The 15,034-nt window shown below is 32.2% G+C and overlaps 2 protein-coding genes across 3 annotated transcripts; both read right to left on the reverse strand.

The window, feature by feature from the left end:
- Positions 1–136: 136 nt before the first annotated feature.
- Bma-idh-2 (Uncharacterized protein) lies at positions 137–2,940 on the reverse strand (the record flags this gene model as incomplete). The annotated part of the gene is made up of 10 exons (XM_001901216.2): positions 137–314; positions 556–653; positions 777–889; positions 998–1,076; positions 1,172–1,244; positions 1,326–1,462; positions 1,791–1,931; positions 2,123–2,291; positions 2,434–2,591; positions 2,824–2,940. The coding sequence occupies 10 exons, from the start codon at positions 2,938–2,940 to the stop codon at positions 137–139; spliced, it is 1,263 nt and encodes a 420-aa protein (XP_001901251.2).
- Positions 2,941–4,719: 1,779 nt separating this feature from the next.
- On the reverse strand, positions 4,720–14,028 carry Bm6672 (Uncharacterized protein; the record flags this gene model as incomplete). Of its 2 annotated transcripts, XM_043080443.1 has the most annotated exons (29): positions 4,720–4,828; positions 4,912–5,059; positions 5,286–5,436; positions 5,555–5,650; positions 5,859–5,982; positions 6,237–6,370; positions 6,473–6,621; positions 6,886–6,967; positions 7,032–7,165; positions 7,341–7,533; positions 7,615–7,691; positions 7,982–8,095; positions 8,282–8,369; positions 8,807–9,003; positions 9,146–9,258; positions 9,465–9,646; positions 9,755–9,838; positions 10,029–10,161; positions 10,329–10,415; positions 10,616–10,714; positions 11,056–11,189; positions 11,281–11,435; positions 11,614–11,680; positions 11,766–11,866; positions 12,055–12,195; positions 12,437–12,587; positions 12,777–12,975; positions 13,595–13,758; positions 13,972–14,028. In XM_043080443.1, 29 exons carry the CDS (start codon positions 14,026–14,028, stop codon positions 4,720–4,722), a joined length of 3,663 nt encoding a protein of 1,220 aa, XP_042936377.1. The 2 variants fall into 2 exon arrangements, with proteins under 2 accessions (XP_042936377.1, XP_042936378.1); XM_043080444.1 differs by lacking the exons at positions 8,807–9,003; positions 9,146–9,258; positions 9,465–9,646; ... (11 more) ...; positions 13,595–13,758; positions 13,972–14,028.
- Between the last annotated feature and the right edge of the window lie 1,006 nt (positions 14,029–15,034).

The following is a 15,034-nucleotide window of genomic DNA, read 5'->3' on the forward strand; positions in this document are numbered from 1 at the left end:
AATCTATAGTAACAATAATCAAATGCTTTTTTGGACACGTGATATAGGCGTTTATTATCCAGCCATAGTGTTGGTGCGTCTCCAATGAATCTTCAAGTCAGCTCTCATCTCTTTTAGAAGTTCTTAATAATTCGAATCAGTTTTGTTTCATTAGGAACTGTAGTTTGCTTTCGACAGCATGCAGGAAATCTTGCGTATTCAGATAACTGGCTTGTGTTGCATTTTGTGTTCCGTGTATGCAAATTGCCAAGTCTTTTGTCATCTTCCCTTCTTCAATTGTTGTAATGCATGCTTTTTCTAGCGTATGTGTAAACCTAATGCAGAGCAATGATAGTACATAGCAGAATAGAAATTCATTTTCTAATTATCGTAGTTTCTTCCAGTGTTAGTGGATTATCGTATACTGAGCACATTTAGATTACTACGGTTTGTGCTTTTTTTTTTTTTTTTTCATAATTTTATAATAAATTAGCCTAATCTGTCACATTTTGATTGTTACTTGTTTTCAACCTCTCACTTTAGTCGTTTACACTAAGGATAATGCAAACGACTCACTTCTGAAGTTCATTATTGTTATCCAGCTTACCGCGATGACCCAATCCTCTTGACCAAGCAAATATGGATGCGACTGGATTTGTTGATGTTGGATTACCCTTCAAAAATTTTGGTCAGTAAGTTTAATCTCATATGTAATCAATCTTGAAATGGATAATAATTGTCCATTTCAAGATTGATTACATTAGACGTTATTATAATATATCAGAAGTAATAATTACTTTTTGGTACTCTCGATAATGCCGCGTTACCGTACCATGTGCTGCTTCTGTTTCAATTGTTTTACCATCTGGGCACATCAGTACTGAAGTCATCAAACCTAGCGACCCAAAACCTAGGCAGTGACATATTTAAAATTGAAATTTGGAAATCTTGAAAGACAGATCTGCAATTGCAGCCCTGAAGAAATCATTAAAAAATGATTTTCAGATTATTTTCCAACCTTGAGCAATGATATCTGATTGTACATCACCATCATAATTTTTACATGCCCATACAAAACCGCCAGCACTTTTTAGCACCTGAAACAGAGAATCACTTTAGAATTGAAGAATTTTTTTTGTTTAAATTAATATTTAGAAGAAATTTCAACAAAAAAGATGCAAGAGTTCAGTACTTGAGCAACCATGTCATCGATCAATCGATGTTCATACCATATATTTAGTTTCTTGAAATCGTTTTCGTAATTCCTGAAACATTAAAACACCATTATGCTGTATGAAATCATCTAATTTCATACAGCATAATGGTGCAACGTAAAACAAACATACTTAAAGTAAACATCTTTAAAAATATCCTTGAAACGGCCGTCATATTTTTTCAATATTGTATTCTTCGTACTCAGATAAAGTGGGAGTTTCTTCGATATAGCATACTGGAAACAGCAGTGCGCGAAATCAGTGATACTCTGAAATACAATACAAATAATATTAAACACAAATAAATGCTGAATTCTCTTATTTCATGTTCACCAATATAAAAAGGATGTAATTAATGAACAAATAAGACTTTTCCAAATAAGTGCCCAGAAATTTCCGCAGAAGTAAGTGCTGAGACTTTCTGGCTAAAAATTTTTCTGACTTCTTCCTAAGTGCTCCTATTTGATTTCAAGTTATTGGTTTTTCGTCTTATTCATTTTGACAGGACCATTTTTAATTCTTGTTTATTCGGGTTTTAAAGCATAATTCATTAAACATTTCCCTAATGCTTAACTATCACAGATTTGTAAAAAATACCTCATCGGTGTTATACATTCCCATGATAACACCACCGCTTTTAGTGAATGTGAATACGTCGTACCGCTTATCTTTTCTGTCAACGATTTCACAGAGTTGAAAGTTCGTACCCTTTTTTACGATGATATCCGTCGCTTTATACTGCAGAATATCAGTGAATGAGAAACTCATGGATTTGCTAGAAATATGGAAACAAGAATGGTGTTCTTCTTAGCCAAAAAAAATCGTTAATTTTTTTTTTTTTGGCAGATCAATGAGCATGAAAGAACTCTCATAACAAGTCGAGCCAACTCCATTTAAGAGATACATCAACGAAACAAACTATAGCTCGCCTGATCACCAAATGCATGTCGTCCAATGATGATGGATTCTTTCCAACTAGGAACAAGTCTTGGTATATTTTTACATAAAATTGGTTCACGAAAAACAGTTCCGCCAAGAACATTTCGTAATGTACCATTTGGACTTGGCCACATCTTCTTTAAATTGAACTCTTTAAGTCTGCAAAGGAATTCCACTTTATAATTTTTTATTTTAATATTTATGAAAAATACATTAAAGCAAGAAGGGCTAAATGTTCATCAGAACATTCACGTTGTATTTACAGTGTATCTGATGAAAAATACAATTATAGAAAGTCCACCTAGCTTCATCAGGTGTGATTGTTGCACACTTAATTCCAACATTGTATTTCTTAATTGCTTCAGCGGCTTCCAGTGTTACTCTATCATCAGTTCTGTCGCGGTTTGACAAGCCGAGGTCATAATACTTTATATCGATGTCCAAGTAAGGTAATATTAGCTAGAAAAACTATAAAATTTTCAGTCATGGTAGCACTTCCTAATTAGCAGATACATATATAAAGGCGAATAGAACAAAACCCAAATCAACGGAAGAATGGGTTCTGAAGTTTTGCCTTTGCTGGTCAAATTGACCAGTTTAGGTTCATCAAAATATATTTCATTTTGTCATAAAGTATTTTAAACATAAAAATACTTTATGACAAAATATTTTAAACATAAAAATTTGTCACCTTTTCTTTAATTTCCCTCCAAATGACCCTTGTCATTTCATCACCATCCAAATCCACAACCGCGTTAGCCACTTTGATTTTATTCATAAAACGGTGCATCGTTGCAAAGCGTCGCATATGTCTATTTGTTAAAGAATTCAATTTAATCGACATTATCTATTTAACTAAAAAACAGCATATACTTCGCTTAGCAGTAGTTTCAACTGAATTTAACTGATTTGTTATTAACCATCTCCATTATAGGATGGAAAGAGGATTTCTAAATAACTATATCATACAAACTTGTGAATATCATGCAGCAGGAAAAATAACTCACCTCTCAAGCCTGTTCTTTTGCACTTGCAGCTTACTTAAACAAATTTACTTTTCAGATATTTGATCAGTTTTAAAATTATATACAAAAATATACATACACTACTGTCACATAATGAACCAGTACTGTAATGATTCGTGTAAGAAAGAAGACAAGAATTGCTTTACCCCTCAAGGATTCATTATTTCGAGAGAACTACAAGGAATAGTTGAAAACTGAGGATGACGAAAAAAGTTCCTCCTCAACAGAGTGAACAACTCAGTGAAGAGAACGGAGTGAGAAAGAGAAGGGAGCAGATATGTCAACTGATTAATCTGATCGTTCATCTGCAGCCTGAATTTCTCGTCTGCGTATCATAGGCATAATGCTGTGCCTTGGCATAACTAATATCGAGAGAAAAAGGCCACCGAATTCTCACATTAAGTCGAGGACTTTGATTATTTAAAAGAAAACAACAAATATCAGTGTAGAAATTAGATATGCACTTAGCTAAGAACATCTTCGATCTAGAAAGAATAAGGTAAAGATGTTCAGAAAAAAGAAACAAATGCTTAAATTCATATGCTACAAGGCATTAAATTTAGTTTTTTTTTTTTTCTGTCATTTCTTGTCCGTATAAATTCTAACAGAACTAAAATCCTGACAAAAAATGCATAACTCATTGTTAATTCTGTCAACCCTATTTTGTCGCAAGATCTCGAGACAAAATACCAGATATGACCGAAGCGAAGGTTGCTCTCGAAAGAATAACATGAAAACTGAATATAGAACTGAGCACTGTAACGGGAAACACCAGTTTTGCTTTGATTTTTACCACATGTGTTGTACATAAACTATTTTGATAAATGAAGTTTAAGATTAAGATATTAAAACCAGAGCCAATTCCAAAAAAAGTTCCACCACAAGTTTGTGAGACATATCTCCCGCTATATTCTGATTCCATATTTCCGAGCTATATTCACTACACCCAAAACGAATTTTATGGAAAAACGGATTTAATTTTTTTTCTAGACAGCTTAGTTACGTAACTGTAAGTTTTAATCTAGGAAATTCTATATTTAGCATTGAACACAATAACCTTACACACAGAGTACGAAGACAATATCAAAAAGCAAATATATGTTATTCATTAATTTTAACAGTTATTTTAAAGCATATTTTCTAATTTATAAGCATTTCAATGTTGCTGGCTTGATGAGACTCTGACATTGACTTGTTTCATTGGAATTATTTCAAATAAAACTATTTGAAAATCAAAATCGTATAACACATAATATATCCAAGTACTTTAATAGAAAAAAAATGTCAAAAACAGTTAACAAAACTTTACATTACTTTTTAGCGTAAAATATTCTTCAATTAAGCTTAACAATATTAACATATTGCTTAAAGTTTACTGACGAAGTATAATTTAGCACTGAATACTCAAACATTAAATGGAGTAGACTTACAATGTTTTAAATTTCTTCAATTAAATACATAATTCAATAAAATAATTTCAAATGTATTAAGTAGAATAACAAAAGCAAATAAATGGATTCAAATATCAACCACTTCTAATGCAACTAAAGAACCATTTTTTTCTATCGTCTTGATTTTTTTCCTTCTTTCATTCTCTTTTCACCTGCATTTTTTAAAGATCCAATATTTCTTCGCTTGGGAGCATGTGTCAATAACTTTTTTCTTTCTTTCCTGAAAATAATAGCGGAATGGACTTCAAACTAGTAAATTGAATCTATTCACAAAAATGAAAGTGCTGTGTGCGACAATATTACTTTGTCGGCTTTCGAATCCTTAATGTATATTCTGGAACTTCAAAACCGGCTTGTTTAATAACTGTTGCTATTGGACGGATAAAGCTCAAATCATTTTCGGTAAAATATGTGATTGCATGTCCTCTTCGCCCAGCTCGCCCTGCTCGACCTATTGACAAGATTTAATGGATTATTCGATTACAAAAAATCACACTGTTGAAAAAAACTCCCTGGAAAACTGTATATTTTTTTAATAGTATAAAGTATTTCTAGAGAATAAAGTTGATGCGTAGCAACTTAAAATCGAGAAGTAAATAAAAAAAAAATCATTTAAAAACAAATGTTCCATTAAATAGCATCATTTTCATGTTGCCTTTTCTAAAAAAAAATTTCACCTATTCGATGGATATAGCTGATAACAGAAGTTGGAAGATCGAAATTGACTACGAGATTTACTCCGCTTAAATCCAATCCTCGACCCATCAAGTCTGTACAAACTAAAATCCAAATCTGTCCATTGCGAAATTCGGCAATTGCTGACTCACGCTACAAAAGCAGAATAATTTTCCAAACTGAAGAACTCTTTAACGAATTATTATAATAATCGACAACAGATAAGCAGCCGTAGAGTTATGTCGAAATGAAATTTGAAATTTAAGATTACCTCAGCCTCTGTCTTTTCACTTGAAATCATTTTTACTGGGATTGGTGGTTGAAGTGATTCTATAATTGGTACCAATTGTTTTGCTCGCAATTTACTCTGTCAAAAAACCTTATTATCATACAAAAGAGATATTACGCAATGAAGACATGACTAGTTTAAATTCCACTCACGTAAGGTATGAAAAAAAAAGTAACAATTCAAACGAGACAACTTACAAGAATAAATTCTCGAAAATATGGAAGTTGTGGAAATATCGAAAAATTGCCAGGATAAAAAACAAACAGTAAAAAAAATCAAAAAAAACCTGCACAAAAATGAGTGCTGGAGGTTTGAAACTGTTTTGAAATAATGCTTTTAGACTTGTAACTTTACCATGCTCTGATCCAGCAAAAACCAGCTCTTGTTTTACGCTGTTAACTGCTGAATTTCTAAAACCACTTCATTTGTAAATTTTTAAAAATTTTTTTCTAGTCCTCATTCACAGCTGTTTTACTAACAGAATGAGGAAAGTTATCCTGATAATAATGATAACTTCAAATTTCAAAATCAAACTTAAAATATCTCCAAATAAATCGCCGGATAAATTCGAACTTTAGGAATTCTAGAAATTTAGACAAAATGATTCCATAAAATTTTGATAAACTACAAAACCATTGACCAGTGAAATGAAAGATATTCTCACCGTGAGCCAATACAAATCATAGCTACATCGTTAAGATTCTTTTTGCACCAATCTTCAACTTCATATGAAAATGTTGCACTAAAAAAGGCACGGCGCACAGGACTTTCACTGCATATTTGATATATCTTAGCAAGCTGCAAATAATTTATGTCTTACAGGAGATCAGGAAGTATCAGTGAGTGCTGTAACAATTTTCTAAATCTGGATCACATTTAAAACAATATAATTATTTTCACCTGACTCCTAAAGCACCTGTCATCTCCTTCTGTAGTGTCGAAAAGTCTATCACTCTCATCAACGACAAGCCAATTCAGTCCATTTGATAATATCTTGTTTTTCTTCAAAGCATAAACTAGTTTATTTGGTGTGGAAATGACGATGTTTGCTGTAAAAAGTTAAAAATACTAGTTGAAGGAAGGTGCTATAACTTAAATAAATGTTGGAGTCAACTTCCACTAAACTAATTTAAATACAAATAAACAGCGTCCTAAAAAAAATGCTTTACCAGTAAATCAGTTGATGATCATTAGTAGACAATCTTCAGGTAGTTATAATAATGGGATCAATAAAAAACAAATACTGTTTTAACTCAAAGCGACAAGAAAATCTCTAGCAATAGCACATAATTTAAATGCTTAAAGATAGATACCATTTTCCGGGATTTCGTCTCCCTGCAGAAAAAAACACGAGACGGATAGGTTCTGAGAAAATTTCAGGAACTGGACATATGTCTGAAAAAATTGATTTAGGATGAAAACGTAATTCAATTACGAAAGAATATTGCCATTAAATGACCTGTTTAGCAAGTTCATGAGTTGGTTCAAGTACTACAGCATTCAACATATGGTATTGGCCTTCTGCTGCATGATGTTTGCGATGTACAACATTAGAAATAATCGGCAGAGCAAAAGCTAATGTTTTCCCAGAGCCTGAAAAACAAGCCTTTTCTTCAAAATTGGCTTCCTCCACAAACATGACATATAAAAACAATAAATTCGAAAAGTGAAAGCAAATTAATTAACATATAACTAATTTTTAAGAAGAAGAAAAGACAAGACTACTGAAGAAAATTCTTGGAGGAAAACAAGCCTGTCGGAGCGCTACATAATAAGTCTCTTTTCTGCATCATTACTGGAATCGCTTGCATCTGGATTGGAGTTGGTTCCGTGATACCAAATTCTTTTAAATTATTGATAAGTTCATGTGATAATCCGTGAATTTTGTTAAACTGTATCACAGGATCAGGAACATTATCACCCCAAACGAAGATGCGATTGAATTTGCGCAAACAAGCAATCTAAATATAGATAATCAGAAACTACAAAACCATTCAATTTCAATTTATTGAAATTTTCACAGAAAAAAACATAACCCTCACCTGTTCTCTCTTTACAGCTAGACTTCTGCATTTTTTCTTCCTTAAAACATTTTTAAGTCCTCCAAGAATTTCAGGTTCTGAATAGAGAATTTAAAACAATGTAACATATAAGCTATCAATAGTAAGTTAGAAAAGCAACAAATAATTTTTATGGCAAAAACAAATAAAATAGATTTATGGAGTTTCTGGTATAGTCTTACAATAGTTTTTCAATTTCATTCATACACTCAAGCAAAAAATTTGGGTAGTTAATCTCGCAAACTTCTGAAGCAAATTTAGCGTTTTGAAAATCATGCTGATACATATCTATATACCACTTAAATCAGTTGGCATACAAAGTCGGAAGAAATTTTTTAAGATTAATAACCTTTTCCAGATGTTACTAAACCGCTGCCTGACTCACTACTTGCTCCTTTATTTCGCTTGTATTCTTCTTTGTAATTATTTGGCAGGATTCGTAAAAGCGACAAACCGTGATCTGCTAAAACTCATGTTAATAATTTGTAATAATTTCAAATCTGTATGTCTCAATTCTTGTTTTTTTTTTAACCTCACTTAAACTTTCATCAATAAATCTCAACTATAACCAATATGAGGAACTCCAATCACCCTTTTGGTCTCTATATAACAATGTCTCTGACTAAAGAAAATAATAAACTACACGTACTTTCCTCCTTTCTTTGTTCTAGCCGGCTTTTTTTAATTCCAAAAGTTAACTTCTTGAATAATTCATCTCTAGATTCTGCTCGTTTCATCTGAAATTGACAAAGTTGAGATTATTATCGAATCAAAAAAACACTGGTCACTAAAAGAATAAATCACCCTCAACACCCAGGCTAAAGTAAAACTAAAAAATAATTAGGCTTGATTAAAAGAATATTAACATAGTGCAATCACTTTGAAACAGTTACAATGATAATAAAGTATTGGAAATTAAACTAGACTGGCAGCTCAACATATGTGCAATCCCATTATATATTTATTCAAACATATCCATTACTCCATAGGTACAGTCCAAACTAAAAATTTAACAACATGAACAACAATAACAACAACAACGATGGAAAAAACATCGTATCTGCTTGACACTGTAAACCCAAAAGACATGTGGAACTCATAACAAAAATAAAAATAAAGGAGGAAAAATTTTCAATGAATCAACAACTTGTCACATTTCTTGAACACTTTGCACCTTATCATCAGTTCCGTTGAGACCAGCATCGCTTGGTTTGTCTTCTTTTCCTTTTTTTTCATTTTTTCCTGAATGCCCATTGCTTAACTTTTTTGCTTCTCCTTCAATTCCACCTGACTTTTCTAGAATTTTGCGCTTCACTGCTTTGTCTCTATCACAAACTGCTTTCGATTGCCGTTTGGTCCACATAACCTCTTCTTGAAGAAATTTACTTTTTTTTGGTTAATTTCTTTATTGACAGTATATTTTCACTATAATAGTGTTAACTTAATCAATGCTTATGTCAATAGAGGAAAAAAAAAGACAAAAAAAACAAAAGGGAAGAGAAAAGAAACTAACCAAATTTAGAGGTATCGCAATTAAGCAAACGCAATGTATGAATTTTTTCTTCTCTGCTAACATACGGCGCAAGAGTCTTGACTCCTACCCAAGCACAAATAACTTGTTTCAATCTAAGAAATACGCAGTTTATTAGAAATTTCTGAACGAACAGTTAATTAGAAAACTTCTCAAACAAATTATGAAGGAATGAAACTTAGAAATTTAACAATACAAAATGTTTTGGTAGGAATTTACAGCACTGAAACATTCATACATATTACATTGTTTGAGCTTCGATGGAGCAAAATTATTTGAAGAAATCAACAACAGAAAATACCCATTATATTCTGACACAAGTATGACACTTCCAGATGAAATGCCGCGAAATTTTTTATCACATTCCAATTCGTATCTTTGACAATTCCCATTTCTATCTTCAACTTTTAAAATTTTGCACATATCTTCTACGCTAATTTCAACTGTCCTTTTTCCCAGATATGGCAAAATTGTTCTGATACCCTGGAAAAGTCAATTGCTTTTTTCTATTACTTTATGGACAAAAGATTTTTCTTCCCAATAAGACATATTTAAAAGTGTAAAAACATTATAATTTTACAAAGGACAAACGTCTTGCAGTATCCGAAATTGACATAGATTATATTTGCTTTCTACTCGCCCAAACATACGAATCCCTGCATTGATCACTTTTACCTGAAATCTACACGAATATCATAACACACAATAAATCGATTCCAAATCAGACAGTCTCGCCTTGAAATGTCAATTCTCGAAAGGTAAAAAAGTAAGCTCTAATGTATTTGATAATTAATGCAATTAATTTCGAAAAACTGTGAACCGAAACTGAACAAAGATGAAAACAAATGAAAAATCAAAAAGCCACCTTATCTTGATTACAGAGAAGAAACTGCTTAACTGCACTGTTTACGAAATATAACGTCCGTTTTTTACTTGGTTCAGCAGTTCTACCCAAAAGATTCTGATAAGGGAACATTTCAGATATTCCGTAATGACTCCTGAAAAACTATCCTAACTGACAAACTGGAGATTTTGTTCTCCTGAACACAATTAGATTTATCATTTAAAATCGTGTTATATAATTTCATGCCCAATAATTCAAATTTAAGAAAACAGAAGCAGGAGGTTTTAATATTATCAGGATTATACTGTTGTGTGAACCAACGCAATATCTTTCCATCTGCTATCGTCTTTTTCAAGAAATACAAATGGATCTTCCTTGAATGTTTGATGCCTTTTCATTGACGGCAAACTGAAAAAATCCAAAAAACTTCCCCAAATTCATGAAGCAACAATTTCCATACTAAATACTGGTCTAAAATGCAATGTTCTATAACCAACGCATTTTTTAAAGACTAAATCTAGTGCACTCACAATATTCACCAATTTGCATCCATGAAGAAACAAAAAGTACTTCTCGACAAGAGTTACATATTAAAAAAAAAAACTCACTTGAAAGCAGTTTTGTCAGTTTGGTTAAGCGGTTTTAATTTTCTCAGCACTGCAACAAAAAATCCTCCAGTATTTTGCAAGTGTGGTAATATTCGAAAACTGAAAACAGGAAAAACAAGAAAAACTGTTCCTTCTTCATGAGTCTATTGCTTGCTTTTAGAAATTTATCCACTGTTTAGTGAAGCATGAGTTCTTGTAAAAAATGACAATTTAAATTTCATAAACAGTCGAGCGAGTGCAAACAGTGCAGTTGTGTTTTGCTGCTGCTGTATAGATGACGCGTTATTAAAGTGTTCGTCATTTTATTGTAATGGATATCGCCGATTTTTCATTTTGCATTAGACCAGTACACATGTCAACAATGAAATCAATTATGAATATACTAAATTCACGGTGAAGTAGCTTCACATCTAAGACTTTAGCATATATTTATATAAGACACATACCAGCGTTCCAAATGAAAATTCCGAATTTCGTCATCGTTTGGGGGAAACATCGATGAAGTAAAGTAGCGCCTTTGATCAGCGATTACATCTTCAAGAATACTGTACTCACGCATGGCTTTATCAAATACCTAAAAATATACACTTGTTAATGCATTAACAACCAAAATCGTATTGCAGACTACAGTCAGCCAGATGCAAAATAAAATATGGTTTGATTACCCTCCACTTCGAGAGTCCTGACATTCGCTTCAGCTGAGGCAACTGTTGAGAAACATCAATAAGCTCCAAGGCACCAGCGTTAGAACGAAGTAAGGATGCAATAACTGCTTCGTTTTCTATAGGATTTAAGGAACATGTTGAATATACCATAAGACCTACACCAAACAAAAAGTAACAATGTAACATCGATTATATAATCTTCTTATTAACACAACAAAATCAAAATCCGCTGCTTGAAAAAAGCGATAAAAAATTAAGACGTATTTTCATGTAATAACATTTTTTTTTTAAACGACATTTTTAAAAACGACAAAAAAATCACGAAAAATCCACCATCCACCGCAAGTAGCTGTACAGCACGTTGAGCAATGTTAATCTGAAGCTTATGCAAACCCAAACCCTGAAAATTTCCTCAAACATAAATTTTTAACCTATTTGACGCCACAAATAAACGAATGTAATAGTCTTTAAGGATAATGATAAACCTTGACAGGATTCCAAGATTGCCACATATCTGGACTTTTTCGGAATGTTCCATCACCACTACAAATTACATCGCAAAGTACTCTATCAAACAGTAACGGTTCTGATGTTTCCTAGAATGATTTTTAAAATTAATTGGTAGGACTCCAGAATTTTTAAAATTTAAAGTAAGGGTGAAAATATTTTAGTCAAAATCAAAAGAAATTCAAACAACAAATCACAAATTTTCAAAATTTTGAAAATATAAGGAAAATTATTTGTAACGCATCAAATATTTACAAAAATGCAAACTTACTTTATCTATTAATAAATTCGGCAAAAACGCGGCATTCTCATTGATTACAATACAATTTGATGTTGGCATTCTTTTCAGAGCCTGATGTACCAGCAAATAACAACGTGAGTTATCAACATCATTTGCCACAATAAGGCCTTCTAAAAAAGTATATTGAAAAGGTATATGCGAAATTTATCATCAGTATACATTTTTTACATTCGTAGTAAAGAATAGAATTTCTAACAAAATAAAACCGTACTGAAAAAATACTATTTCATACTATGTTCCATGGTGTTAGATTTTGTTTTATTCAGCAATAAGAGAAATGATGATACATCAGAAATGTTATGCTATCTTAAACTGAATAAAACTTTTTAAATTTGAATCTCGAAATACCAGGTATTTTGTCATCGCAATGCATCATTTCTATAATCTGCGTAGTTTTACTTCCGGGTGCAGCACACACATCAAGAATCTTGTGATGCGATTTTATATCAAGCAGAAGTGGAGGGATCATGCTAACCGCTTCTTGTCGACTAATATTACCCTAAAAATGCATTCTGGAAATTTTCAAACCGTTGATGCGATATTTGTATTAGAGTGAGTGTTGTTTGCAGTTAAACATTCAGTTCTAAAAATATTTCTAAGCACCAATTTCATTTCATATAAACCCTTGCCCAAACCTGCATTAATAAAATTAATATTATTGTAATTATGAATATTGAAACTATCGTACCAGTTCAGCCTCGGTGATAAGAAAATTGTGGAAGTTTTTCAGCAGTGGTCGACTACGTAATGTGGCACGTGATATTGGAGTCTGGAAAGCATATGGATGCCAGGAAAGCTGCTTTGGTATAAACGTGTCGCCATCTTCCCATTGTTTCATGGGCTCGAAATAATGGCTATTCATTAATTCGATCAAAGATTGTGCTTCGCTAAAATTCGTTTGGGTAACTGCCCTCTGATTTAGAAAAAGAGTAGAATGATTTCAAAAACCTAACAATTTAGATATGAAAGCATGTACGAAAAATATTCTACTACACTAATGACTCATGTGAATAAAATTTCAGTGTTTTTCTATCCGAAAATAAGGACTTAACTAATGACACAAGCGACAAGTCTAAAACTGTAGTGTAAGTTACACCAACTTATTATACATTTTTTTTTTCAAAAGAAAAAGAACAAAAGTTATCATCACGATACTATTATAAAAGTGACTAGTTAAGGAAAGAAATACATCCCATAAACTTCAAGCACTGTTTAGGGATAAAATCAACAAGTGACCCGAACAGAACAAGAGTTCTTAAATTTCAAAGCAAATTTCAAAGCACACACTTGCTTCCTTTTCTGTAATTATAACACTGAATATTTTTTCGTTGAATCCTTATTAATAAAGAACTAATTAATGTATGCCCAGTTTGGCACGTTGAATAACCGTTACATAGTACGTACACAATATGTACGCACTCCCGTAAACGGTTTCAACGAAGTCTTTTGTGTTTTGTATGAGAAACAGTTAGATGAGTTGAAAATCTGACAAGAAAACTGAAATACTTGCTGCTTCCTTGGATACGGAATGACGTCGGTAAATCGTCTTTTAAAGCTGCTATGAATGCATCCCACTCATCATCTTTTACAATTCCCTGACTTTTATAATATATGCAGAAGTTCTCGTTTCTTTTATCAAATTCAGCCAACACGTAATTTTGAGTTTCACCCTGCGAAATTCAAAGTTTAACTCTATCTGGAACGGAAGAATATAATATTCCACTTATCTATTCAAAAAGAGAAGTTTGCCTTTACCAATACAGAGCACCCCAAGTCATTTAGAGCGTTTCAAAAGCAATGACCATTAAGTAGTCAGCCACTTTGCGAAATGAGATCTCAATGTTACATTAGCTGTAGTCATAACTAAAATCAAAAAGTCCAACCTTCTTCTTTATAGCGATACTATTCCTCTTTCGATTTCGGATACCTTGTTTAACCATTCCAGAACACGTCTTTCACTTCCTAAACATTTTTTTCAAAAAACCTTAAGCATTCTTCAACCCAAACTGCTCATACACACGTACAATTCAACCGTGCACTCTTCACTTTTGTTCATCCTCGCTATCCGCTATTGGATAAAAAAAATTTTTTGTTTTAATATATAAAATTTTATGCTAATGGTGTAACTTGTCTAGAATTTCAAAACTTTCTCAATGATTTTTGTTGAATGTCGTTGCCCAATGTAGAAAATTCGAACATTCAAGTACCAAAAATAAGAAAAGATGGAATAATGTAACTCAGGTCGTCCGTAGGTCTACCTCATAAGTGCGATATTCATATACCTTTATACCTACCTGTACAGCTAATCATCTGTATATATCCAATAATCTTATTGGTTCTCAACTAATAAGTATATAATAGTAATCTCTAGCAAACTTGAAGTTATTTAGATAGTGATTCACGAATAAATAACCAGAGCTATGTTGATAAAACGTGTTCATATTTTTCAAATGAAATGCAAAAAGTTGAAGTCTTCTGCACATGTCCTAAGTCTCAACAGCACATACCATTCTCAGTCGAAAACATGCACTGATTTACCTATGCCCTCTTGCAATTTTGTCACAAATAACCCTTCGAACTATCGAAAGCAATACTTATGAATTATAAGTACATCACTGATAGTCATACAAAACGCTGTACTTAAAAGTACGACTCGATTTTACTTAGAAAAAGACAAGATTTTCGAAAAATACGGCACAAATGTAGGGAAATAATGTAATGAAACAAATAATAACATAGCAGATAAAATGGATTACTATGCCAAAATACGAATTTCTGAATCTTATGAGTATTCAAGAATTATGAAGAGAATGAAACACGGCCTTTTTAAATGTAACATACTAAATTCAACTTCATAAAACTACGAAAAATTCTTTCTAAAAAATTTTAACTTACATGCAAAACACGATAGAAGATAATAATAAATTATTAGCGACAAGAAACAAT

This window comes from Brugia malayi (assembly GCF_000002995.4).
Source record: "Brugia malayi strain FR3 genome assembly, contig: Bm_v4_Chr3_scaffold_001, whole genome shotgun sequence".
In the NCBI taxonomy this organism is placed as follows: Eukaryota; Metazoa; Nematoda; class Chromadorea; order Rhabditida; family Onchocercidae; genus Brugia; species Brugia malayi.